Source organism: Anolis sagrei, chromosome 6, assembly GCF_037176765.1.
Source record: "Anolis sagrei isolate rAnoSag1 chromosome 6, rAnoSag1.mat, whole genome shotgun sequence".
NCBI classification, from domain to species: domain Eukaryota; kingdom Metazoa; phylum Chordata; class Lepidosauria; order Squamata; family Dactyloidae; genus Anolis; species Anolis sagrei.
This window is the reverse complement of record NC_090026.1, coordinates 95,969,417-95,994,772: the sequence shown is the minus strand read 5'-3', so window position 1 is coordinate 95,994,772 and position 25,356 is coordinate 95,969,417. Positions and strand designations below refer to the sequence as shown.

Sequence of the window (25,356 nt, the reverse complement as noted above, 5' to 3'; positions counted from 1 at the left end):
AACCTTGCTGTTCTATCTTAACATACATACAATTTGAATGAACTTGTCAAAACTCAAATGATATCCATGTGGTACAATTCCATGTACGGTTGGCCTGACATATTTGTGGATTTTACTTTTGCAGATTTGATTAAAATGTTCGTTATAGAAATCTCTAGGTATATCAGGCCTGCACAACCTATGGCGCTCTAGAGGTTTTGGATTCAGCTCCCAGAATTCCTGACCTTTGGACAAGCTGGCTGGGGTGTCTGGAAGGACCTGGAGGACCAAAGGTTGTGCAGACCTGAATTATATGATCAATTTCCGGAAAGACATGCTGGAGAACCTAGAGATTTCTAGATAAAATGTTTCTCGAGGAATCTCTAGGTTCTCCATTGTGATTTTATGGTCAATGTCTGGTGGAAGTTAACTGTAGAATCATACTAGAGGATGCAGTGCTTCCCAGAGACGTGTTTTATTAGGTAAAAAACCCAACTTTTTTCTTTACATTTTTTTCAGTTTCATGGGGGGTCCGACATACTTGTAAGATAGCTGCATCTAAGAGGTATTTAAAGATCGCTATGGTGTCTTTCATCTAATATGAAATGATGGGCTCTGTAGTGCAGAGTTGGGCTGGACCTTCTTTCTCACTGGCTGAAGTCTGTCATTATAACAATTGTAATGTGAGATAAACCTTTGCATGAGATAACAGCAGATAACAGCAGGTAAAGAAGAGAACTGTGTTGTTTGTACACCCCTAGCAGGTGGTTCTCCTTGGTTCACATTGTTGGAGAGTGGTGGTGACAATGTCATAGCTCCCACTTAAAGTTCAGTCTGAATGAGGCGTAATGCTTTCTTCATATTCTCTATCACTGCAAAAAGAATACAGTAAAGTGAATGTTGATGAGGTAGCATAATAATTCTAGAAAATCATGACAAGAAATATATCCATATATACTCGAGTCTAATGTGCTGTCAAATCTAATATGCACCTCCATTTTCAAAACCCTTAAACTAACAAAAGTATTTGCTGAATAAAGTAATGTGTTGGAACCGGGTGCATCTATGCTGTAAAATGCTGTAAAATGAATCCACTTTAACTGCCTTGGTTCAATGCTATGAATTCATAGGGATTGTAGTTTTACAAGGCCTTGAGCTTTCTCTTCCAAAGGGTATGGATGCCTCATAGAAATACAAATCCCAGGATTACATAGCATTGAGCTATGACAATTAAATTACAGGTGACATCCCTCAAATTGAAGCTTCTGGTCCTCTTGAAGCAGCTTCCTCTATTGTTTTAGCTCAGCACTAAGATTACCCTATTATGCTTATCTGATGTGCACCCTCATTTTAAGAAGGTAATTTAGCAAAAAAACAAACAAAAAACCCGTAAGGGTTAGATTCGAGTAGATATAGTACATAATATAATTAAATAACCCATAATTTCACTCATTAAGATACCTGGAAATAATGTTGAACCTTACCATAGTGACTTAGCAAGTAAGACAAGAAGAATGAAAAATATTAAACACCATAAAGATATAAGATTTAAAACAACCATAAGATCTACAAGTAAAATAGATAAGAATTTCAGTCAAAAAATGAGGAAGGGCTGTTACAGATGTTTGTGAAAATAAACTAAATTGTTAGTTGTCCTAGGCATTCCAGTGGGGAACTTCCCTAGATTCAGAGGCAGACCTAGCCCAGAAGCAAGGGAAGGACAAGAAGGTATTTCTTTTCCCCCCATACAGAATTCTATCAGACTGGCAGACGGAGCTTATTTTGATACTGTTTGAAGGACTGTGACAACACCTCAGACCAATAAGTTAATCAAGGGCAGCCTCCTGCATATAGTAGACTCATTAAATCAATTCGATTTACCTATATGTTGACTATTGATTGAATGGGTGTATCCATCTGGAGTTTTGGGGTACGGTGCCATCTAAATGCAGATGACACCCAACTCTACTACTCCTTTGCACCTAGAATCATAGAATCATAGAATCAAAGAGTTGGAAGAGACCTCATGGGCCATCCAGTCCAACCCCCTGCCAAGAAGCAGGAATATTGCATTCAAATCACCCCTGACAAATGGCCATCCAGCCTCTGCTTAAAAGCTTCCAAAGAAGGAGCCTCCACCACACTCCAGGGCAGAGAGTTCCACTGCTGAACGGCTCTCACAGTCAGGAAGTTCTTCCTAATGTTCAGATGGAATCTCCTCTCTTGTATTTTGAAGCCATTGTTCCGCGTCCTAGTCTCCAAGGAAGCAGAAAACAAGCTTGCTCCCTCCTCCCTGTGGCTTCCTCTCACATATTTATACATGGCTATCATATCTCCTCTCAGCCTTCTCTTCTTCAGGCTAAACATGCCCAGTTCCCTAAGCCGCTCCTCATAGGGCTTGTTCTCCAGACCCTTGATCATTTTAGTCGCCCTCCTCTGGACACATTCCAGCTTGTCAATATCTCTCTTGAATTGTGGTGCCCAGAATTGGACACAATATTCCAGATGTGGTCTAACCAAAGCAGAATAGAGGGGTAGCATGACTTCCTTAGATCTAGACACTATGCTCCTATTGATGCAGGCCAAAATCCCATTGGCTTTTTTTGCCGCCACATCACATTGTTGGCTCATGTTTAACTTGTTGTCCACAAGGACTCCAAGATCTTTTTCACACGTACTGCTCTCGAGCCAGGCGTCACCCATTCTGTATCTTTGCATTTCATTTTTTCTGCCAAAGTGGAGTATCTTGCATTTGTCACTGTTGAACTTCATTTTGTTAGTTTTGGCCCATCTCTCTAATCTGTCAAGATCGTTTTGAATCCTGCTCCTGTCCTCTGGACTATTGGCTATCCCTCCCAATTTGGTGTCGTCTGCAAACTTGATGATCATGCCTTCTAGCCCTTCATCTAAGTCATTAATAAAGATGTTGAACAGGACCGGGCCCAGGACGGAACCCTGCGGCACTCCACTTGTCACTTCTTTCCAAGATGAAGAGGAAGCATTAGTGAGCACTCTCTGTGTTCGTCCACTTAACCAATTACAGATCCACCTCACCATAGTTTTGCCTAGCCCACATTGGACTAGTTTCCTTGCCAGAAGGTCATGGGGGACCTTGTCGAAGGCCTTACTGAAATCCAGGTATGCTACATCCATGGCATTCCCCGCATCTACCCAGCTTGTAGCTCTATCGAAGAAAGAGATCAGATTAGTCTGGCATGACTTGTTTTTGATAAATCCATGTTGACTATTAGCGATGACTGCATTTGTTTCTAAGTGTTTGCAGACCGCTTCCTTAACAATCTTTTCAAGAATCTTGCCCGGTATCGACGTGAGGCTGATCGGACGGTAGTTGTTTGGGTCATCCTTTTTTCCCTTCTTGAAGATTGGGACCACATTGGCCCTCCTCCAATCTGCTGGAACTTCTCCCGTTCTCCAAGAACTCTCAAAGATGGTTGCCAATGGTTCCGAAATGACTTCCGCTAGTTCCTTCAATACTCTGGGGTGTAGTTGATCTGGCCCTGGGGACTTGAACTCATTAAGAGCGGCCAGGTATTCCTGGACGACTTCTTTCCCAATTTGGGGTTGGGTGTCCTCCAATCCCTCATCCACTCCATCTTGCTGAGGTTGAAGACTCTCTTTTTGTGAGAAGACCGAGGCAAAGAAGGCATTAAGTAGTTCTGCCTTTTCCCTATCCCCTGTCAGCATTGCCCCATCTTCTCCTCGAAGAGGTCCTATCGCCTCCTTGTTTTTCCTTTTTCTACTGACATAAGAATAGAAGCCCTTTTTATTGTTTTTAATGTCCCTGGCAAGTCTGAGCTCGTTTTTTGCTTTAGCCTTGCGGACCTTTTCCCTACAGGTGTTGGCTATTTGTTTGAATTCTTCTTTGGTGATTTCTCCCTTTTTCCACTTCTTGTGCATGTCTCTTTTGTGTCTTAGCACAGTTAGAAGTTCTTTGGACATCCATTCTGGCTTCTTTGCACTTGTCCTATTTTTTCTCTTTGTTGGCACGGTTTGCAATTGCGCCTTGAGTATTTCACTCTTGAGAAATTCCCATCAGTCTGTAACTCCCTTGTCCTTTTAGTATCTGTGTCCACGGAATGCTGCTCAGCGTTTCCTTGTGACAAGGAAACTGTCCTCACCTTAAACCAGTACCTGCCATGGGCTGGGTGAGGGTAAACAAATTGAAACTTAATCCAGACAAGACAGAGGTACTCCTGGTCAGTCAGAAGGGATTCAGCCTGTGTTGGATGAGATCACACTGCCCCCTGAAGAGACAGGTCCACAGTTTGGGGGTTCTCCTGAACTTGGCACTGAACCTGGAGGCCCAGATGTCAGCAGTGACCAAGAGGGCCTTTACACTATTAAAACTTGTGTGCCAACTACACCTGTTCCTTGGGAAAACAGATCTGGCTACAGTGCCTTAGTTACATCCCACCTGGATTACTGTAACATGCACTATGTGGGACTGTCTCTGAAGAGTGATCGGAAACTTCAGCTGGTCCAAAGAGATGCAGCTAGGTTGCTAACTGGGGCTGGCTACAGGGAGCAGACAAACCATACCCTCCCCCCCCCCCCCCCCCCGTTGCAGCAGTTCCACTGGTTGCTAGTCTGTTACGAGGCAGAATTCAAAGTGTTGGTTATGACCTTTAAAGCCCTATATTGTTCAGGTCCAGGCTATTTGGCTGACCACACCCCTTGTACAAACCTACCCAGGTCATGAGATCTTCAGGAGAGGCTCTTCTCTTGCTCCCACCTCCATCTCAAGCTCTGTTAGTGGGAATGAGAGAGCAGGCCTTCTTGGTGGCTGCCCCTTGACTCTGGAACTCCCTGCTCAGGGAAGCCAGAATGGTCCCCTCCCTGCTGTCCTTCTGGCAGCATGTTAAAACCTTTCTATTCAGACAGGCTTTTAAAGATGGAGGTATTTAAGATCTAGTCAAGGTTGCTGTGGTTTTAAACTTTGAATATGTTTGATGGATTTTAACTATGATTTTTTAAGTGCTGTTTGTTTGTAATTCTATTTTAATGGTTGCATATTTGTAGATTTTAAATTGTATACTAATTCTTTTATGTCAAGCTGCCTTGAGTCTCTTTGGGGAGATAAAGTGGGGTATAAATAATAATAATAATAATAATAATAATAATAATAATAACAACAACAACAACAACAACAACAACAACACCCTAGTTGGGACAACAGTGAGCCTGGTGGCGGCTCTACTACTGCTCCCTTGTACAGTGTTCTGCATTTACAGCTGAAGTATTGTTTAGCAGAGAGCCAGTATGGTTTTGTGGTTTGAGTGTTAGACTAGGTTTCTGGAAGACTAGGGTTCAAGTCCCCCATTTGTGACCTTGGGGAAATCACACTCTCAGCCTCAGACACTTCCTTCCCCTTCCCCGAAATCTTGCCAAGAAAACCAATAGAGGTTCAGTTTATGGTCACCACAAGCAAAAAATGACATGAAGACACAAAATAACAGAAGTGGAAGTTGGGAGTGAGTTCATTGGGAATTAATTCCAAATCAGTGGGTATATGATTGTGGGCTCTGTTCAAGTAACAAAGTGATTGCTGTTTCTATTGTTAATATGATTTGGCTTCAGCTGTTGTTCTATACCGGTGGAATACGTACTAAGAAGAATATCTTCTTTCAGACTGCACAAATCTCATCTTTGCAAACAACATGAATTTCTACTGGAGGAACTGAAGAAATTGACGGTATGCACTATTTTACACATTGAACAATCCAGAATCATGGTAGCTGAGTGAGACTTAGAATTCTAAGAATACATTATAAAATAAAACCAATAATTTCCTGCCTTTTCAAGTTAACAAAAAGGAATCTGTTTCCTCACGTTGCCTAATGGTAGGGCCAGCCCTGGGTGGAGGCCTAACATGAGAGCCTCTAATATGGGCAACACAGACATAAAATTAATTATGAAAAAAACATACACACTGGCAGGTCTTGCGGCTCATAAGTGTAGAGTCGGTTAGAGTATCTTCCTGTGATATCTGCTCTCACAGTGAGAGAAGGATCTAGGAAAACAAACAAAATGTTATCACATCTGACGTTATAGCATCTTATTTTGATTTCAGATAGATTAGTGAATTAGAAGTTTGATGATATTTTAATTACATTAATTTTAGTGTTATTTAGTATAAAGGTCTGATACCTATTTGCTATCCAGCCAACCCATACTTTGATGTTTTGCAAGTGAGAGGAGCTATAGGAAGTTACCAGTTAGTTCTGCCTGAAGCAGACTTATTGAAATGAAAAGGATTTGAAGGTTATGACTAACCTATGGCCTACTGATTTTGGTGGGTCTATTTTGTGAGTCAAAATGATATAGTGGACATTAACGCTGGAGACAAAGGTTTGAATCCCCGGTTGGACACCCATTGGTTGACCTTGGGCAAGTCACATTCTCATGGCCTCAGAGGAAGGCAAAGACAAACCACCTCTGAACAAATTGTGCCAAACCTTGAAATAGGGCAGTCAGAAGTGAACTGAAGGAATATAACAACATTTTAGTTATGGTTGATATTTGGTTTAGTACAGTGTCTCTGATAGAAGGTCCAGCAGAAAAAAATTGTAGAGAAATACTGCACATATATCAGTTTTATGTTAACATTGCTATTAGTAGGCAGTCCAGCAGTTTCTGCTTGATGTATTTTATGCATCAGCTGGAACACTGAGAAATGTAATTGAATTTTAAAATGATTGCATTAATTCTGTTTTACTGGGCATAACTTTCTCGGTAACAATGATCAGTGATGAGTGAAGTAACCCTAGCTTTTGTTGCAGATTCATGAGCTGGCACTGTTGTGAAATTCTTGCCATATGTTACAACCAGGTATTGTGAAAAAGAAGATATCCCAGCAGCACTTTATAAATGTCATTAACTTATGGCAAATGAGACTGATGTTAGAGTCAGCTAGGACAAAACTAGATAAAAATTGTTTCTACCTGTTTTCAGACTGCAATTTCCATCATTCATCCACTTTCTGGGTATGCTGCCTAGATCTAATGGGTATTAAACTACATGTGATCCTCCTAGCCAGTTAACAAGTAAATGTACTACAGCAGGAGTTCTCAAACTTTTTCAGCTGTGGAACCCATTTTGAAGCAAAAGTTTCTCATGGAGCCCCAATAAATGATTATATATTATATGTTGTATATATCAGGCATGGGCAAACTTTAGGACACAGGGGTCATACTGTGTTTTAAAATTTGACACACAGGCTGGGCTGGGCCTGTGGCAGATGGATGGAGAATGTTTGTGTGAACTAATGAACAAATTCCAATGCACACTGCACATATCTCATTTGTAATGCAAATAAAAATAAAAATAAATACAATATTTAAAATGAAGAATAAATTTGACCAATATAAACTTAACAATATTTCAGTGGAAGACTCCAGGAGCTGCAGTGGCTCTTGTGAAATCTAGGGGCCATGCTTTGACCACATTTGACCTACAGCATCCGCCAAGAGTTTCCATTGTCAGATAGATAGCTGTATTTGATACATACCTACAAACATAATTCGAGGCACATACTGCCCATCAGGTGACAAGTTCTTGTCTGTGGTTTCATGCTGGCAAGGAGAGTTAAAGGTTAAATTCAAAGTGCTGGCTTCAGCCTATAAAGCCCTAAAATGGTTCCAGCCTAGCTTACCTATCTGAACTCATCTCCCCCTATGAACAATCTCAGAGATTAAGATCTTCTGGGGGAGATGCGTCCCACCTCCTTTGCAAGTGTGGTTGGTGGGGACGAGAGACAGGGCCTTCTCAGTGGTGGCCTCTCAACTGTTAAATTCCCTCCCTAGTGACATCAGATTAGCCCACTCCCTCCTGACTTTCAGGGAAAAATTGAAAACTTGGATGTGGGACCAAGCATATTGATGAAGTGCAATATGTGAACATGGAATGGTGCAATGGTCTGGAGTACAATATTGGATGATGTGATTTTAATAATTTTAATATAGATATGTTTTTAGTGGGTGCTTTAATATATATGTTTTTTATTCATTAGATATGTATTGTATGTAAAGTACGGCATCGAATTGTGCCTTTGTGCACTGCTCTGAGTCCCCTTCGGGGGTTGAGAAGAGCAGAATAGAAACATGGCAAATAAATAAATAAATAAATAAATAACAATTTCAATAAATACTACTGAATTGGATATCTGTCAATGACCCCACCCACACTGAATAGTAGATGTAATATATGTATTATCTCTCTGTACCATGAGATTGAGCATGACAAAATCGTTCTGACACATCTCTTGTATTTCTTGGTTTTCTGCAAAAACCTTCTTCAGTGCTGCAGAAAATGAAAGAAGATCATAATTTCAAATGGAAAAAGAGCAAACCAAAATATTATGCAGTTTCATCGAAGCAATATGTAACAGATCTAGTTATTTTGACCTAGTTCTGGGTTTTTCTCTACAATTTTAAGACAGTGAAACATAATATATTCTGTATTAAGAACTACACATATAATTCATTCAAAGGATTGTTGCAGGTCATACAAAAGCAATTAAATCCATTGTGTCTTCTCTAACTACAATTAAGGGTTTATTTACACTGGGCCCAAAACTCAGGCCCACTAAGGATGAATGGACCACTAGCTGTCTTCATGATTGCAATGGATATCCCATGTTTTCATTTCTACACCAACTTTGCCCTGTTTTAAGAAAGGCAGATGATTCTCCAGAGTTTGCTAGAAACCGGAGTACCCTAGGGCTTCAGGGCAGTCTGGAAAACTTGATCAGGTCCAAATCAGCCCGAACAGAAAAGGGGAATAAATCATGTTCATGTTTCCACCACCACTCCTACTCAGCTACCAAGATTTGTCCGAGATCCTAGCCATTACAGGTGCCTCTGCTGATGTCAGAATGGGGTGCTCATGCAGGCTGAAAGAAAGTATCCATAATGGCCAGGAGCTAGAATGGATAACTCAATCAGGTCTATGGCTGGCTAGGAGTACCACCAGCAGCAACTTAGGTGACAACTCAACTTGGCAAATGCAACCTTGGCGCTTTAGACTATGATCCAGGACTCAGCATTAATTGCTGAATCGTGGGCTTCACTGAGGGCAGATTTACATCAGGCTAACTTGCATGGTGTCGATATGCTCTAAATCTCAATGTAGCCCAATAAATATCTGCAAAGGAATTCTTATTTCAAAGTTAGAAGTACATGCAGGCACAAACCTTCCATGCCAATATTTCTGTTAGATGCCCATGACTGCCAATTTTGACCTTGTCTTAGTTGTTATATAATCCATCTCTACTGGAATTCACCATTGGGTGAATGTATTCATCTAGCAGACTACTTTGCTAGATGAATACATTCACCCAATGGGATCGGCAATGCATAACATATAGTTGGGTGATCAGTTCATTAGCTAAAATGGAGATCCAGACTCAAAAAGTCTATTCATGTGCTCTTTTCTAGCTGATATGGTGACTGGTGTCTAGTTAGGTAACCATCTTAAGTTTTAACTGAAAGGCCTCTTCCTCTAGGCTTTGGGAAGAATATTGAGCCCAAGCAGACAAAAAGAGCATTATTCCAAGCAAATTCTTCAGCGATGGACGCTAAGCAACCACACTCATCTCTGCATCTGGTTACAAAGCTATAAGGACAGAACAATATGAATGATGAAAAGTATTCAGTCTGTGGCTTGATAGTAAATTCATGCTGTATCACCTAAGAGAAATCTGCTTTGTATCATGTTCCATTTTGTTGAAATACAAAGTCTTTCTTCCGTACGTATTTTTCTACTTTAGTAGTCCTTAAAAATTTTGCAACTATTATGTGGTTGGAAAATGCGAACAATTCCTTATACATCAGTTTAGTAACCTGCTTAGGAATTTAGAGCATGCTTAGGAAATTGGGGAAGGTACTTTTGGAATCCACAGCCAGCATTTCTAGTAGGAAAGTAAATAAGCAACTTTCTTCGCTTCCCGTCCCATTTATGCTTAAGGCAGCTGCTTTTCTTTTTCCTAATGGTTGCTTGAGCTCTGCTACTCCATCTTTTAATAAAAAATATTATTTTATTCTCAAAAAGGTTCTTGGGCTGGTATCTATAAAAGTCTAAGTGAAACCAGCAAATTTGGCATTGGTTCTAGTTGCAATCATGTATTCCTAATCACTTATTTTCCAATAGTAAAAAGAAATGACTATTTATGGACTGAAATCTCAACATAAAAAACAGAGAGTTCAAAGAATTGTTTATGTCTAATGTACATTGTAGAGAAAGTCATTTGAAATGAACTAGTATGTTTTACCTTGACAATATTGACAGTCTTCCAAATGGTGAATAACCATCAGTGGCTTATTACTTTTTCAAAGAGAAAAACAGATTAGATTGAATGCAAAAACATTTCTTTGTAATACAAGATCATTGCCATGAAGTGAAACAATTAGGGGGAAATGTTAGCAAGAAATAAAGGAGGATTTAAAAAGGAGGCTGGCAGAATTCCCAAAGGAACACACATACAGAAAATGTAAGTCCTCTAATTGTGGATTGTTTTCAAAACAATTTCTCTCTGTGATGCTAGAAATTTGGGGCTTGAAGGTAAATTTTATTTGAGAGGGACAAAAGACAAAATTTTCATTTGACGGGGCAATGCCCTCATTCCCACAAATGATATCTCTGGCTATGGGGAGAAAAGTTTCTAACTAAAAGCACATGACGCCCCTAATAAAGCAGCTCAATTGGCTGCTGATAAGTTGCCGGTACCAATTCAAGGTGCAGGTCATGACCTACAAAGCCCTAAATGGTTTGGCCCCTCCCTATCTTCGTGATCTTACCCTATGAATCAGCGTGGGCTCTAACTTATGCCGGGGAGGAACTCCTCTTGCTTCCGCCACCATCACAACATGGGTGGTGGGGACAAAGGAGAGGGCCTTCTTGGTGGTGTCCCCTCAATTTTGGAACTCCCTTCCCAAATAGATCAGGCAAGCCCCCACACTGTTCTCCTTCCATTGGGACCTGAACACCTGGATGCTCCAGAAGGTTTTCAAGAATGATTAGTCCCTAGGCCCTTCCCTAGGCCATCAGATATTACTCTGTTCTGCACTTTATCCACTTCCTCGGCTCTATGATACACTGTTGCACTATCCCTTGCTCAGTTCTTTTATAGTTACCATGTCTATTTTGTAATCCTGACCATTGGTGTTTTGGACCTGTCTCATGGATCTGTAATGGAATTGGGTTTTTTTTTAAAAAATGTTTAAATAGGATTTTATGTTTTATGATGCTTAATTTGTCTGTCCAGTTTTACTTTCTGGCAATTGAATGTTTTGCCATATATGTTGGAAACTACCCTGAGTCCCCTTGAGGAGATAAGGCAGTATATAAATAAAGATGATGATTATTATTATTATTATTAAGGTGAAATAAGAACATTGCTTCTGACAGAAAGCCTGTCAGTTCCCCAAACTTCTAGCATTTCAGAAAGTGAGATACTGAAAATCATTCACTCCCAGAATTCTTGTTGTGTGTTCCCCCAATTAGGAACTTTGCCTGTCCATTTTCTTTGGATGGTGAAATTATATCTCTAAACATTGGACTGAAATTTTAAGTTACTGCTATAACAGAATTGGAGGGATGGAAGACAATTTCAGCCAAACAACACCCCTGGAACTGGAATAGGACAAGAATGCAGGTGGATTTATAAGTAGAAGAATGAAAACAAGTTGGATCAATTTTCACATTTCTGCTCACACTACCCAATAAGCCTACGGAGGCAACTGTCAGCATGGCTGGGGAGAAGTACTACAAAAATGCCTTCATATTCTCTTCACAGTTCCCGAATGAGGTCCAAATTTATGTCAGCCCCCTACTATGGGTTTTTATTTTATAATATAGAGATGAGCAAATTGCTTCCCTGTAGATGTCTACATTCTCCATCATTGACTATGCTGACTTGGACAACTGGGAGCTGCAGTCTGAAATCATCCAGATAGCTGCACTTACCCCACCATGCTGCAGTGTTATGAATATTGTCTCAAGGAAAAAGTCTCCAACAATATCCATGTCTGAAAACTCAAACACACACTTGTCCATGTTTTGTTTACACTAAAATATAACTAGCCAAAACAGATATACATATACCTTACTTCTTTTGACCCCTTACCAAGTTCACCTGGTAAGCTATGATTCTGTGGCATTGCATTGACCCGAATCAGTTTGCTCCATAATTATTTCAATAAGACATGAATTACAGAATGCTGGAAGAAATCAAGCCTGACTAAATGACTAGAGTAAATGACTAAAATGAGGTTATTGTTCTATGGATGTGATATACGATGACAAGACTGACTGAAAAACACATTAATGCTTGGTAAAGGAAATGGGAAAAGAGGAAGTTGGCATTACAGGTAGATAGGCTCTGTCAAGGAATCCATGCTCCCGAATCTGGACGATTTGAACAGGATAGTTTATGTCTCTTCAAGATCTCTCATTCATAGGATAGCCATAAATCAAAGTGAGGAGTAGTAGAAGAAGGAGGACAACTACAACTACTATTAATAAATTAAAACCCATTGTCTTTTCTTGTTTCTGTATGACCTGCACAAGGATGTAGCTGAGTAGGTATATTCTATCACAACAAACATTTTGTAAGAGCAAAGCATTTTCTTAGAACAAACATCTATTAAATTGCTTTTAGTGACAATAATACCTTTGCTTTGCTTGATACAGTCCTTCTTCATAAGTTTGTACCCAGGTTATTTCATCTCCCCATCCTAGAACAAGAATAGATTCCTATGGGATTATTATCTACATATTTTTGTATGGATTTCAGTTTACACTGAAATCTGTAAAGTGATACTTCTTTCGGTTGGATATATAGAGATTGTCCAGTAGTTATTTTGTGTTATTCAGTCTGTTGTGGGCCTAAATTGTACTGTTAGTTTACAACAAGTGTAGACCTGTTGAATTAGTTGGCTTTACTATGTATTACCTCACCTGTCAACAATCAGCTCAATAGGTCTAGCTGGAACAAACCAACTTGAATTAATACAGTAAGGATCACTTTATATTACATCACATTTATTCCCATACCATGCACATGTGCAAGCCCACACATAGAAGTAGGAGCATGTAATACTTGCTAAAATATTTTAAAATTCATGTTTTCTCACAGTTCAAAATAGCATCCAGGTATAATCAAATGTTGGTGGTCATTATATTTAAGATTGTATTCAAATGCAGATAATCACACAGCATTGTTGACTTAATTCAATCCACCTTCCCATTTCAACAATTTAGCTAAACTATTTTGGAGACTTATGTCCTCATAACTGGATTTTCATCCGTGGGATTTAAAACCTGGTAGTTGCAGAATGTTTGTATTCAGTAAAGGACTACTGTTATGTTATGATGTGCAGGAGCCAACAAAATAACAGATGCACACTGAGACAGATATACAACTAATGAACAATGGGGCTCTTTCACATTAGGACATTGAGATCAATGTCCATCAGTCTTGCTGTGCATTGGTTCATATGAACCACTATGGAGTACCAATGCACATAGAACATGCTTGACAGTGTCCTGGCGCATATGTTTACAATTCACTAACAGGGTTTCTTAGGGCCTCTGCAACACAACTAAGTATATGTAAGTTACACAATGTATATTGAGATAGAGGATTCTAGCTGTTCATTGATTGATTTATATTGACTGAGATTCCACATCAGAGCCTACGGTATTTAACTTTATGATGATGTGACAATGTCCCTGGCATGAAATGCAATCCTTTTGCTGAATTGTGATGATATGTATAAGGATGTGTTACATAATGTCTTGTTGTATAGTGTCATAATGATCATTGTGCCTAAGAGACATGGCACAATGGGCATGTTGATGGCTCTGCTTCCTAAGAAAACAGTGGAATTTGTTCTAAATTAGTTTAGGATGCTGTAAATAACTAACAGGATGCTAGTCTATATTTATTTATATCCCACGTTTTCCCCAGTCCTGGACTCAAACGAGCAAAACTGTAAAACAACAGTAAAAACAAACATAGCTAAAGAATCGAACGTCACATCATAAAAAAAGTTTAAAAGTGCATTTAAACTACCAAAATATCAAGACTCATTAAAAACATAATAAAAGGAGCAGTAAACAAAAGTTCTGCCAAAGAAAAATGATCTTTTTAACCAATGCCTTGTTAGATTTCCTCCTTGCATCTCCTGTATGACTTTTGAATATATGTAAAATTCCTTGAATAGTGACTAAATGTGTAGGAATTCAAAGAGCACAATGAAACTACTATACCTCTTGAGAGTGTCTGGGGAAGTCTTTTTTCCTTCTTGATCGCCATTGCAAAATTGGAGGAAACCGCAATTACCATGAAGGACAACCCCAGTGCTGAATGCATCTTCTTTCTTTGTTTCTTGTCCTCAAGATCACCTCATAATAGAAAACAGAGAAATCCTTTAAGTTTGTTTCTATGTGATCAGAGATATATTGATTTATACAGTATATTGAGAGAGACATTAATTTCTATTATAACAACTAATGCAATAGAGCATAGGGGAAGCTACAGTTTAGAAAAATGGGGAAGGGAGAGAAGAAGCAGAAATCTAATTAGATTTTTTGATATTTTGTTTCTTTTTTATTTATTTTTATTCATGTTAGCACTTTAAGGACTGAGGCGGTACACAGTTTTTTTATAGCATTTCCGCATCTATTGGATTTTATATTAATATGCTGTTTTATATAAATGTATGTTGTTTTATGCAAATGTATGTTGTTATGTAAATGTATGCAATTTTTGTCGTGGCACTATTGTGTGCTTTTTGTGAACCACCCCGAGTCTTTGGGGAGATGGTGGCGGGGTATAAACAAAGTTTTATTATTATGATTATTATTAGTAGTAGCATAACACTTCCTACTTTTTGGAAGAAGGAAGAAATGCAGAACGAAGGAAAATATAGAGCTTTATAACCTGCATATTTTCGTGTCATAGCTTACTAATTGGATTGAGGAGCAGTTACTTTGCTGATTGAGATTGTATGTGTGTGTGTGTATACAAACTGAACAAGAATATTTTACTTTTCTGTTTGTTTTATGACAATACAATTCCCTGGGTTAAGTGAACAGTGGCACTTTCTACTCTGACTGTATGTTAGAAATAACCTGCAGAAGAGAGGATTCTGTGCATACATTTCATTTTTGCAGACTCTTTCATATATATTTTAGTCCACATCTCTCTGAACCCCACTCTTCATAGCAAACACAGCAATTGCCTATGAATAACTGTGGCTAGAATCAAAATTAAAAATAATCCTAGTGAAAACAATTTCAAACAAGGAAGTATTATATAGATGTTTGATGTTCTAAGATCTCATTCTGTTGTGAAAAAAAAAAGGAATTCCAATGGAAAAGTTTAATATAAAACAAAAATAGTAACCTTGGGAAATCCCTCAATTTGAAGTTATTGAACAGGCACCAAAAATGTCACTAAGCCCCTCATGATATTTGATGGATTTTTGATGTCACCTTTAACTAACAATTCAAGAGCTATTTTGGGTCAACATGTTTAGAAGTTTAAATAAATAAAACAGTAATATACTAGAGGGTGTTTTCAAACAGTTTTTTCATTGTATAAGTTGATTATTTCTTATCCAAAGTGCTTGGGACTAGAAGTGCGTTGGATTTCAGATTTTTTAAAATCTTTTGGAGCACCTGTATTTTCATAAACAACATACATAATATAATATCTTGGAGGTGAAACCCAAGTCTAAAGCTGGAATTCAATTATGTTTCACATTCACCATAAGAACACTGCCTGAAGATAATGTTATACAATATTTGCAGTAAATCTGTGCACAAATACAATTTGTGTAAACCGAACCACCAGAAAGTCATTTTTTCAAGATGTCACTTTTTCAACCACCCATGTGGGCAATTTTGGATTTTGGATTTTGGAATTCTGGATAAGGGATGTTCAACCTATAAAATTATCCTGCCCCATTCATGGGATTTGTCCATACTTCTGTACAATGTGTCATTGTCCATTTGTAAATCAGGCAAGTCTTTGCCCTCTGTTTTCTTCAGCTAACTTTGTTACTACAGACATTTTGAAAGATTTATTGAAGTTTTCTATTCGATAATACTAGAATCATCTGCCTGGAAGTATCCTTAGCTGGTTTTTCTGAGAAAAACTTAAATGTATCTTCTCATTTCATTGAAGTAACCCAGTTTCTTTTAAACACCATGGTTACATGAAATTAAATAAACCACCACACATTGCATCAGTTGATATATCTCTTCATTTTTGCAGGAGTGGAAGAAAACTGGACATGGCTATCTGACCACTTTATGAATATGGCTCTTCATTCTAATTTTACTGGTTAATACTGTGAAATGCACTTCTAAAGGATTATCCTAGATCTCAATCTTAATGGTTATACAATTTGTAGTGCCTTAATTTGATCCAGAAATGATGGCATTGTAAAAGCATTTGCCTGCACACACAGAGGTTAAAGCAATATTCTTGAGACTCTTCATGCTTCCAAAAAACTGTTGTTAAAGATTGCAACCCTATATTTATCCAGAGGCAAGATTCACTGGATTCAGTGGTACTTTCTCCCAAGTAAATGGGTATACATTTGCAAACTGTGTTGTGATTGTTCAGTGATAACAAGCATGGTGTAGCAGCTCCAGTGTTGGTTTACGACTCTGGAGATCCGTTCAAAATTTTTCTTGGCTATGGAAACACACTGACCAAGTCACACTCTTTTAGCATCAGAAGAAGGCAAGGGCAAACCCTTTCTGAACACATCTTGCCTAGAAAAACCTATGATAGTTTCAGCTTAAGTTCGCTAACTCAGAAATGACGCAAAGGCACACAACAGCATAGCTGTCCTCTCTTTTCTGAGATATGAAACTTTTTCTATGAACAAACAGTGTTTGCTACAAATTCTGTACATCAAAGGTTGGCACGAGAGTTGGTCACATAACTATTAGTCACAGTAGTTACCTACTGGTAGTCAGTCAACTATGACTAATTGCTCTCAGTCGCTTTGCTTGAAGAAATTCTTAAACCTATGACCAGTTCTATGTACAATGGATGTTAGAACTGCAGAATCTAATAGAATAGCTATATAGGATCTATTACACATCATTGCTTGTAATAAGACATACCTAGCCCAGCTGTTAACATTTTTAAAGAAATAAATAAAATATGATTGAGCATACATCACTGACTTGCTAGGGAAAAAGTTATTCAACTTCACAAAACCTTCCACAAGAATTTTTTAAAAATTAATATTTTATTAGGGGATAAAGGGTACATAGGCAAGTGCACTACATTTTTTAATCTACTTTGAATAAAATACTGACAAATAATAATAAAAAGAAGTGGGGAATAATGATTGAAGAAAAAAGAGAACAAGCAAAGAAACTAGGAAATATACTTGTATATCTCCCTTATTTTCTAACTTTCTACAATATATTAAATTCAGCCATGCTTCAAAAATGTACAAGAATGTCATTACCAACCTTTCCCCTAACAGTCCAATCAAACTAAAATTCTCTTTCTATAGTGTTACAGAAGTCACAGCTGATTTGACCTGTCCCCAAATAACTGTAATTCCATTGTTTTGACTGTGATGAGATCTATATTCTTTACTGTTGTTAAATGTAAGAGACACCTTTAGCGAATATTTGACAGAAAACTGATAAATGACTCTATGCAATTTGCATTGACTTATTGCAAATAAGATAAATCGCAATTAAAAAGCAAGTGAAGTGAAGACTTTGGATTTTGCTCACCGGAGCTGATGAGTTGTGCTGGTGAATGTTCCTGGCCAAGGAAGTAAATGTTTTAAAGTGGGTGTGATTTATAGACTTGTGAACACCTGACCTACCTAGGCATTTAATCTAGGAATAGAAGAATGTATTCACTTGGAAAAGGAATTGCAATGCTTGGTGGTATTCCTCCCTCCCTCTCACTGCTCCCTGAACACATCACTCCTGCGAGTTCTGAATGCTCAGATTTCTTCTCCCATCTTTGCTTGTATCAGGTGTCATTCTATTGGAACCGAAGAAAAAGTAGTGTTTTGTGTTTGTCGGTAGCTTTTCCTCCAAAATGGTTAAGGTCTGGCTCAAGTTCAGCGAAACCAGAAACCAGCCATGAAAGTTGGAACTGTAGGTGGCATTGTTTTCAATGAATGGGCGAGTTCATTGGTACTCTGAGATTAGGGATGAAACCAGTGGGGAGATACAAGGGTGACTTTGTGCAAAAGAATGTAATTAAGAAATCAAGATTAAAAAAGTTTAACCTACAAGTTGAAAGGGAAACCTTCCAGAAAAAAATAATCAAGCTTAATAAAGATAAGGGTAGACATCATTTGTTCAAATGTGGTTTCTAATACTATTCTGTTGATTTGTTTAAACTCTTGGATTCAGTATTTGGTTGTTACCTTTGATGACACACCTGCATCATCTTTGACCCCCTTTGTTTGGGGAGAAAGAGGGGATTAGACAATTGAAGGGTTTCCAAGGAACTCTAAGCATGCAAATGAAGAGAGTTCTGGACTCTCTTCCCACAAAATTCTCTTGAGGCTCATCCCAGCTGCTACTGAATGCAAAATACTGAATGTAGCACTGAGGTGAGAAAAGAGCATTCTTGCAAATGAGTCAGTGTCAACTAATGTGATAACCCTTAGGTCTGCCACATGGATCTCCTTCCATCCATTACACCACATTTTACCTTAAATGGCAACAAATTTGACACAATTAGCAAATGCAAAAACTCAACAAAAAGGAAAATAGTGTATGCAGAAAAAAAACATGTGATTTGAAGCCTCATTATAATTGGGCAACCATGACAGCTTTGTATGTGTATTGAAAGGTTAAAAAAGTAAATTAGTGTAGAGTTTTAGCCCCATCGGTATATTGATACAGACATCAAAAGTTCTTGTGGTTGTATCTAATTACAAAGACATTTAAAAATAAAAATTAATATTTTTTTGCAGAAACTCTGCACAAAAAAATTAAATACTCATGTTGCTGTCAGGCCTTCTAATGGTGGTGTCACCCAGGTCCCTTCCACACAGCTAAATAAAATTCCACATTATCTGGTTTGAACTGGAATATATAGCAGCATGGACTCAGATAACCCAGTTCAAAGTAAATATTGTGGGATTTTCTTCCTTGATATTCTGGGTCAGATAGCTGTATGGAAAGGCCTCCAGTGCAATTTGTAACCTCTGCATCTTCAGCATTGCCATTGCCAATAGTCATCAGCTTTGACATTTTGGAAATCATTAGGGGGTCCTTGAAGTTGATGTCATTGCTTTCTGCTGCAGAAACATAAGAAGGTGTTTCTCTGCCATTCCCCACTCTTTTTGAATTTCAACCATCAACTAAATGGTAGATGAGTGGTGAGTGAGGGGAAATGTCATAGTTCCTTCTGACAGGACTTTATCATATGTCTTTCTGAGTAAAGATCACCTAAATATCAAAGTAACAAGAGCCCTGTTCCATACTGAACTCAGCAACTCTAACAAAGAGATCTGTAAGGTCATTGTTCTAGCCTGGTTTGCTTGTTGTCACTTTGGGGCCTGAATACTTCATGGTGAGAGAGTGATGAATAAGAGAAAGTACAATCTGGCCACCTTTTAAATCATTCACTTGATCTGATTTCAAGAACTTATACATGTTTCAGACTCCCATAAGAATTTAAGGCAGCTAAAGCAGAACCCTGATAATTGGTTTCTTATGTTCTGAATCATTTTTTTTTTAAATTCCATGTGGGATATTTTAAATTATTTTTGCCTAACATCCTCTGCTCATCAACTCCAGGTGAATAGCTTATGGTTTGTGGGGACTGTTTCCCTGTGTGCCTCACAATGTACATACTTTGGATTTCCACTGTGAGATATATGGATATCCCATTGGTTCATAGTTTCTTGACCATGGGATTATTTCAAAAATGAAACAATCTGGACTTGTAACCAATGAGGGAAATGAAGAAATAGCAAATCGAACTCCTACTTTGTTATTATTATATTCCACCATGGTATGAAGAGCCTCTTGCAGAATGCGAGTCTGGATGACATTACAGCTACATGTTGAAAAGAAATTTGTTGGATTCACATTTACAAGTACACACACTCGCCAAGTCTTAGAGATAGCTGGAGCATGACTTGCCTTCAAAATCCACATATTTGGAAGATGTATGTATTGTGCATTGTGTTTCCTGGTATGACCTATAAAACTCTATAAAGCTTAGGTCGAGACTATCTGAAAGACTGCATTTTTCTATATAAACCTAGCCAAGTCTTTACATTCTTGGAAGATGGCTTTCTTTTGATCCTACTACTGTCTAATGATTAACAGTGGTCCCCAATTTTTTTTGACCAGGCACCACTTTGACCAGGGACTATTCCCCAACATTAGTACCAAAAGGGTTTCGAATCAGTTTTTGATCAATTTTAGATTTGGTTTGGTTATTTGGCGTGCTGATTCAGAAAATTGCATTGGATAGACCACATCTGCTCTAGTTTCTGATACAGAACATATGCCAGTAGTTGCCATCTCCTCATCCACAAAAAAACATATTTAATAATCTAGAGCTGATGTGGGCAATCCTGTGCAATTTTCTGAATCAGCACCCCAATTCACCCTAGGAACCGGTCTAAAAATAAAAATGTCAAGACATTTTTTTAAATTGGGCTGTGTTATAATCTTTGGATTTTGTTAATGCTCATGTTAAAAAAAAAGAAGGGGAGGGAACTGAGGTTGAAAAAAATACAAAAAGTGGAGTGCAAGACCCCCAAAAAACCTGTGCCTAATGGCAATAATAATAATAATAATAATAATAATAATAATATAACAACAACAACTACGACTACTTTGGGGAACTAAACAGCGTGGACAGTGTGGACTCAGATAACACAGTTCAAAGTAGACATTGTGGGATTTTCTGCCTTGAAATCAAGGCAGAAAATCCCACAATATCTGCTTTGAATTGGGATATATGATAGTTTGGACTCAGATTCCCGAGGAAGAATTTTGATGCAATGTGCAACACTAAAGGGAGATATTGTTTCTCATCTTTGGCATTGGCAGTCCAATCACAATGAATTGCCTTCCCAAAAAATAAAGTACAGAAGGCCTCCCCGCTTCCTCTCAAGAAAGATGCGAAAAAGTGAGGCGGGGAGGGAAAGTTGGCCTTCCCAAGCGACTCTGGGGCAGGCGTTTATTTGCTTGCTTCCCTTGAGCAGGCAGTGAGGCCTAAACTGCTAGGCCTCAAAACTATTAGCAGACAGAGAAACAGGAGGAGGAGGAAGAAGGGGCAAAGGCTTTTGAGGCAGCCTTTGAAAGTTAGCTTGAGCCAAATCCTGAGAGGAAAGGCCCACAGAGGAGCCCAATTCCTGCCCTCCCTCCATTTCGTTGGGCTTTCCCTCAACTTCCACCTCAGGACTCCTCCTCTTCCTCCTTTTGCCACTCAAGTTAATTCTCAGGCCATACTTCCCTCACAAAACCACCACAATTACGAAGGGGAAGGAGGGGAAGGCGATGGCACCCGGAGGCCGCTTCCACCCCCCCTTTTATTCCACCGCCTTCCCACCTCCTTGCAGCTTTGGAAGGTGCAGCATTGAGACGCCTGCGGTGGTGCGCCTCAAGAAGAATGGGGCAATGAGGGCTCCTTTGCGCACCCTCCCTTCCTTCTTCCCCCACAGCTGCCTCCCTCCCTCCCTCCCTGCCTCATGGCTGCTTGTGTGCGCCTCTTGGCCAGCCAGGAAACAACAGCCAACTGGGAAATGGAGCAAGGGAAGGTGGAAATAAATAAAATAATATAAATAAAGAGAACGGAGGCTCACAGACTAGAGTTTTGTTCTCACAGTCCACTTGTTGTCCGAGAACTACTGGTCTAATGAGAACATGAGAGGACTTTCTTGGTGGCTGCTTCCACAACATGGAATTCTTTTCCATGGGGAGCTAGTCCGCCCCTTTGCTCTCTTTCCTGGCAGGTAAACATTTTTATTCAAACAGGTTTTTGATAAGGAAACAGACTCAGAAGTGGAGTGGGCAGATCAAAAGACAACCTAGCAAAATGGCACTGAAGTAGTAAGATCAAAATGACAGAAATTCATGTCCCTTATTCCAACAGAGTAATGCCCCAATTTAAAACGCATTTCTCCCTTAACCTACTCACAGGATGAGACAAATGAATTCAGTATTTATGACTGGAGCGCCATCTCCTGGTTTAAAAAATGTATGGGCGTTTTCCAAAATCTTACAAAATGCCAGCTCTTACAAAATCTTACAAAAGGCTGTCTGTACTCAAAAATAATATTTGGTTGACATTCTCAAGAATGATCTTTGCAAACAAAAAGTACTTGTGGAATCATTTCAAAGAGCAGAACTCAAATGGAGAGATCTTTCATTTTGTGTACCTTTCAGTTTTTGGAGATTTCTCAGGTCAGCATTAATACAGTAAAATAATGCTTTTTAAAACGGTGTTTGTTAATGCATACCCTGTGTTTCTATTCAAAACTCTGTATTTCCTGTACCAGGATATTTCTAGGTCTATTATTGTAAGTGTTCTGATAGGGTTGGGAAGGAAAATCTAGTATTATATGGCTGTTGTAAATAAGATCCCATGTGATGTAGTGGTTTGACCGTTGGACTTTGGAGACCAGGATCTGAATCACCACTAAGCCATGGAGCCACACTTAATAAATGAAGTATTCATAGAAGAGGATATTGTTCAACATAGTAATTGCTAGATCAGACAAAGTTGATAAATAAATCTTCAGGGAAATGTTGCATAGGAAGAAATGCAATGTAGTTTTGTACTCTGTATCCTATAATAGTGGCACAGTAGATTAAACCACTGAGCTGTTGAGCTTGTTGACCGAAAGGTCACAGGTTCAAATCTGGGAAGTGGGGTGAGCTTCCCCTGTTAGCCCCAGCTTCTGCCAACCTGGTAGTTTGAAATCATGCAAATGTGAGTAGATCAATAGGTACCACTCCAGCAGTAAGGTAACAGCACTCCACGAAGTCATGCCGGCCACCTTGGAGGTGTCTACAGACAACGCTGGTTCTTCGGCTTAGAAATGGAGATTAGCATCACCCCCCAGAGTCAGACACAACTGGACTTAATGTCAGGGGGAAACCTTTACTTACTTTACTATCATATAAGAGAGAGCCAGCATGGTGGGTTTTTTTTATCATGTCAGAAGTAACCAGAGAAACTGCAAGTCACTTCTGGTGTGAGAGAATTGGGTGTCTGCAGAGATGTTGCCCAGGGGATGTCCGGATGTGCTACCATCCTGCGGGAGGCTTCTGGTGCTGACAGATGGGAGTTCACCCCATCTCACAGATTTGAACCGCAGACCTTCAGGTCAGCAGTTCAGCCAACATGAGGGTTTAACCCATTGCACCACCACAGCATGGTGGTTTAAGTGTTGGTGACCAGGATTTGAATCCCTGCTTGACTATGGAAACCCACTGGGTGATCCCAGGCAAGTTATACTCTCAGAAAAAGGCAAAGGCAAGCCTTCTATGAACAAATCTTGCCAAGACAATCTCATGATATGTTCACATTAGGGTTGCTGTGAAGGCAAACAACAAATGCTGAAACTATATCTGTATATGGTGAATACCAATATATTATTCAAAGATTATCAAAGAGTAGTTCAGAATTTGTCCATCATCTGCTTTCTTATTACATTTCAAAATATAATGTCTAAACAGAAAATGTTCAACCTGAATCCTATTGGCAATCCAGAGTAGACCCATTGAACAGATCGTTGAATTCAACCCACTGATTCAATTGATTTAACTCTAGTTGGGAATGCCTACAGGATCTAAATTCCACAAAATAATCCTCTCACTTCAATTATTGGATTTAATTGTGGTATCCTGACATGGAAGGAAGTAATACTGCTTTATATTACCTCTATAACACAGAAGCCTTTGTGCTTTCTTTCTGCCTGTCAAAAGCTAATGCTAGAATTGCGATTTAAAAAACCCCCACCTCACTCCAAAAGATTCACTCTCCATAAAAACTGATAAGAAACTGAAAGTCAACTATTGTTCTCTCACTCTCATGGCAGAATCAAGTTGGACTAGGTGGCCCTTGTGGTCTCTTCCAACTCTATAATCCTATGATTCTAACTGATCTAATGGGCCTATTTTGGTTAGGACTACCAGAATTCTAGTTGTTATCACCTTTGGGTCAAAATAATAAAAAAAGTTGTGTATGTGTCCAATAACATTTGGAGAGCTATGTGATTCATGTAGTCCAGGCATGGACAAACTTCTGCCCTCCAGGTGTTTTGAACTTCACTTCCCAAAAATCCTAGCCAGCTTACCAGCTGTTAGGAATTGTGGGAATTGAAGTCCAAAACACCTGGAGGGTGTATGACTATGGGCTATCAAAATGAGTTCTTATACTTCAAAATACATCACTACACCAGGCATGACATTTACATATCTCAATATTTTGGGAAAATTATTTACTAGAATACAAATTATATGAACAATTATAAGGAAAGCAAAATTAGTGGGAAATTTAGAACTATTAATGGCACAACCAATGTATTTCAATTAATAATACAATTTACATATTTGCAGTAGGATTTTATCTTTGCATGTTATCTTTGCTGCAGCAGTGGTATGCATTCATCAATAGTGAATCTAGAGTTTTCTCACCAATTTTTCTCCAAACCAGCTCATGTAGCTGAAAGAGTGGCATTAAAATGGTTTAAACAACATGAGTAAACACTTGTAAAATCTGAGATTGATTAAAATGTGGGAATGTAGATAGCTGGACTAGTTGTGTGTTATTTATGTATACAAATAATGTGCAGGTGAGGGAGAGAAACCCAAACCAGATTTTTAGATCAAGAGCCAGGAAATTAGCTTTTGCTGGGAAGCCACTGAGGCTCACAATGGTCTCCAACTGCCACAAGAAATGAAAAGTGGTTTAATTTTCCTGCATTGAAAATATCACAGAAATAGGAATGCTTTCAAAAAATGGACTAGAGTATTTTGTGGCATCTGCGAAATAAATCAGTTAGCCAGGCATCTGACAGAAGACATTTTACTGCAGAGGTTTTTGAAATATGTGTTTTTCTGTACTTATATTTCCATATTTAAAAGATTTAAAAGACTGTGTGGCTATCCATGCAGAACACAGACGTAGACATGGGAGGAAGACAGAGGTGTGTTGGAGAAGCCTCCCTTCTTACAAAGATAGTTTAGACCTGTTCCTTTAACATAAGCAATGTTCCCCTATATCATAATTATTGTGACTGCTTTGGAACTTTGTTTGAAGCACTCCCTGAACTCTTAGTTGGATGTACAATTATCATAGGATCATTTAATCATAGATGTTGA

At 38.8% G+C, this 25,356-nt stretch overlaps 1 protein-coding gene across 1 annotated transcript; it reads right to left on the bottom strand.

The window, feature by feature from the left end:
- Positions 1–519: 519 nt before the first annotated feature.
- Positions 520–14,398, bottom strand: AGR3 (anterior gradient 3, protein disulphide isomerase family member). The gene is made up of 7 exons (XM_060783435.2): positions 14,269–14,398; positions 12,668–12,731; positions 10,268–10,320; positions 8,222–8,298; positions 7,508–7,571; positions 5,927–6,010; positions 520–851 (listed from the first exon to the last, which is right to left on the bottom strand). Exons 1-7 carry the CDS (start codon positions 14,369–14,371, stop codon positions 802–804), a joined length of 495 nt encoding a protein of 164 aa, XP_060639418.1. The 5' UTR covers positions 14,372–14,398; the 3' UTR covers positions 520–801.
- Between the last annotated feature and the right edge of the window lie 10,958 nt (positions 14,399–25,356).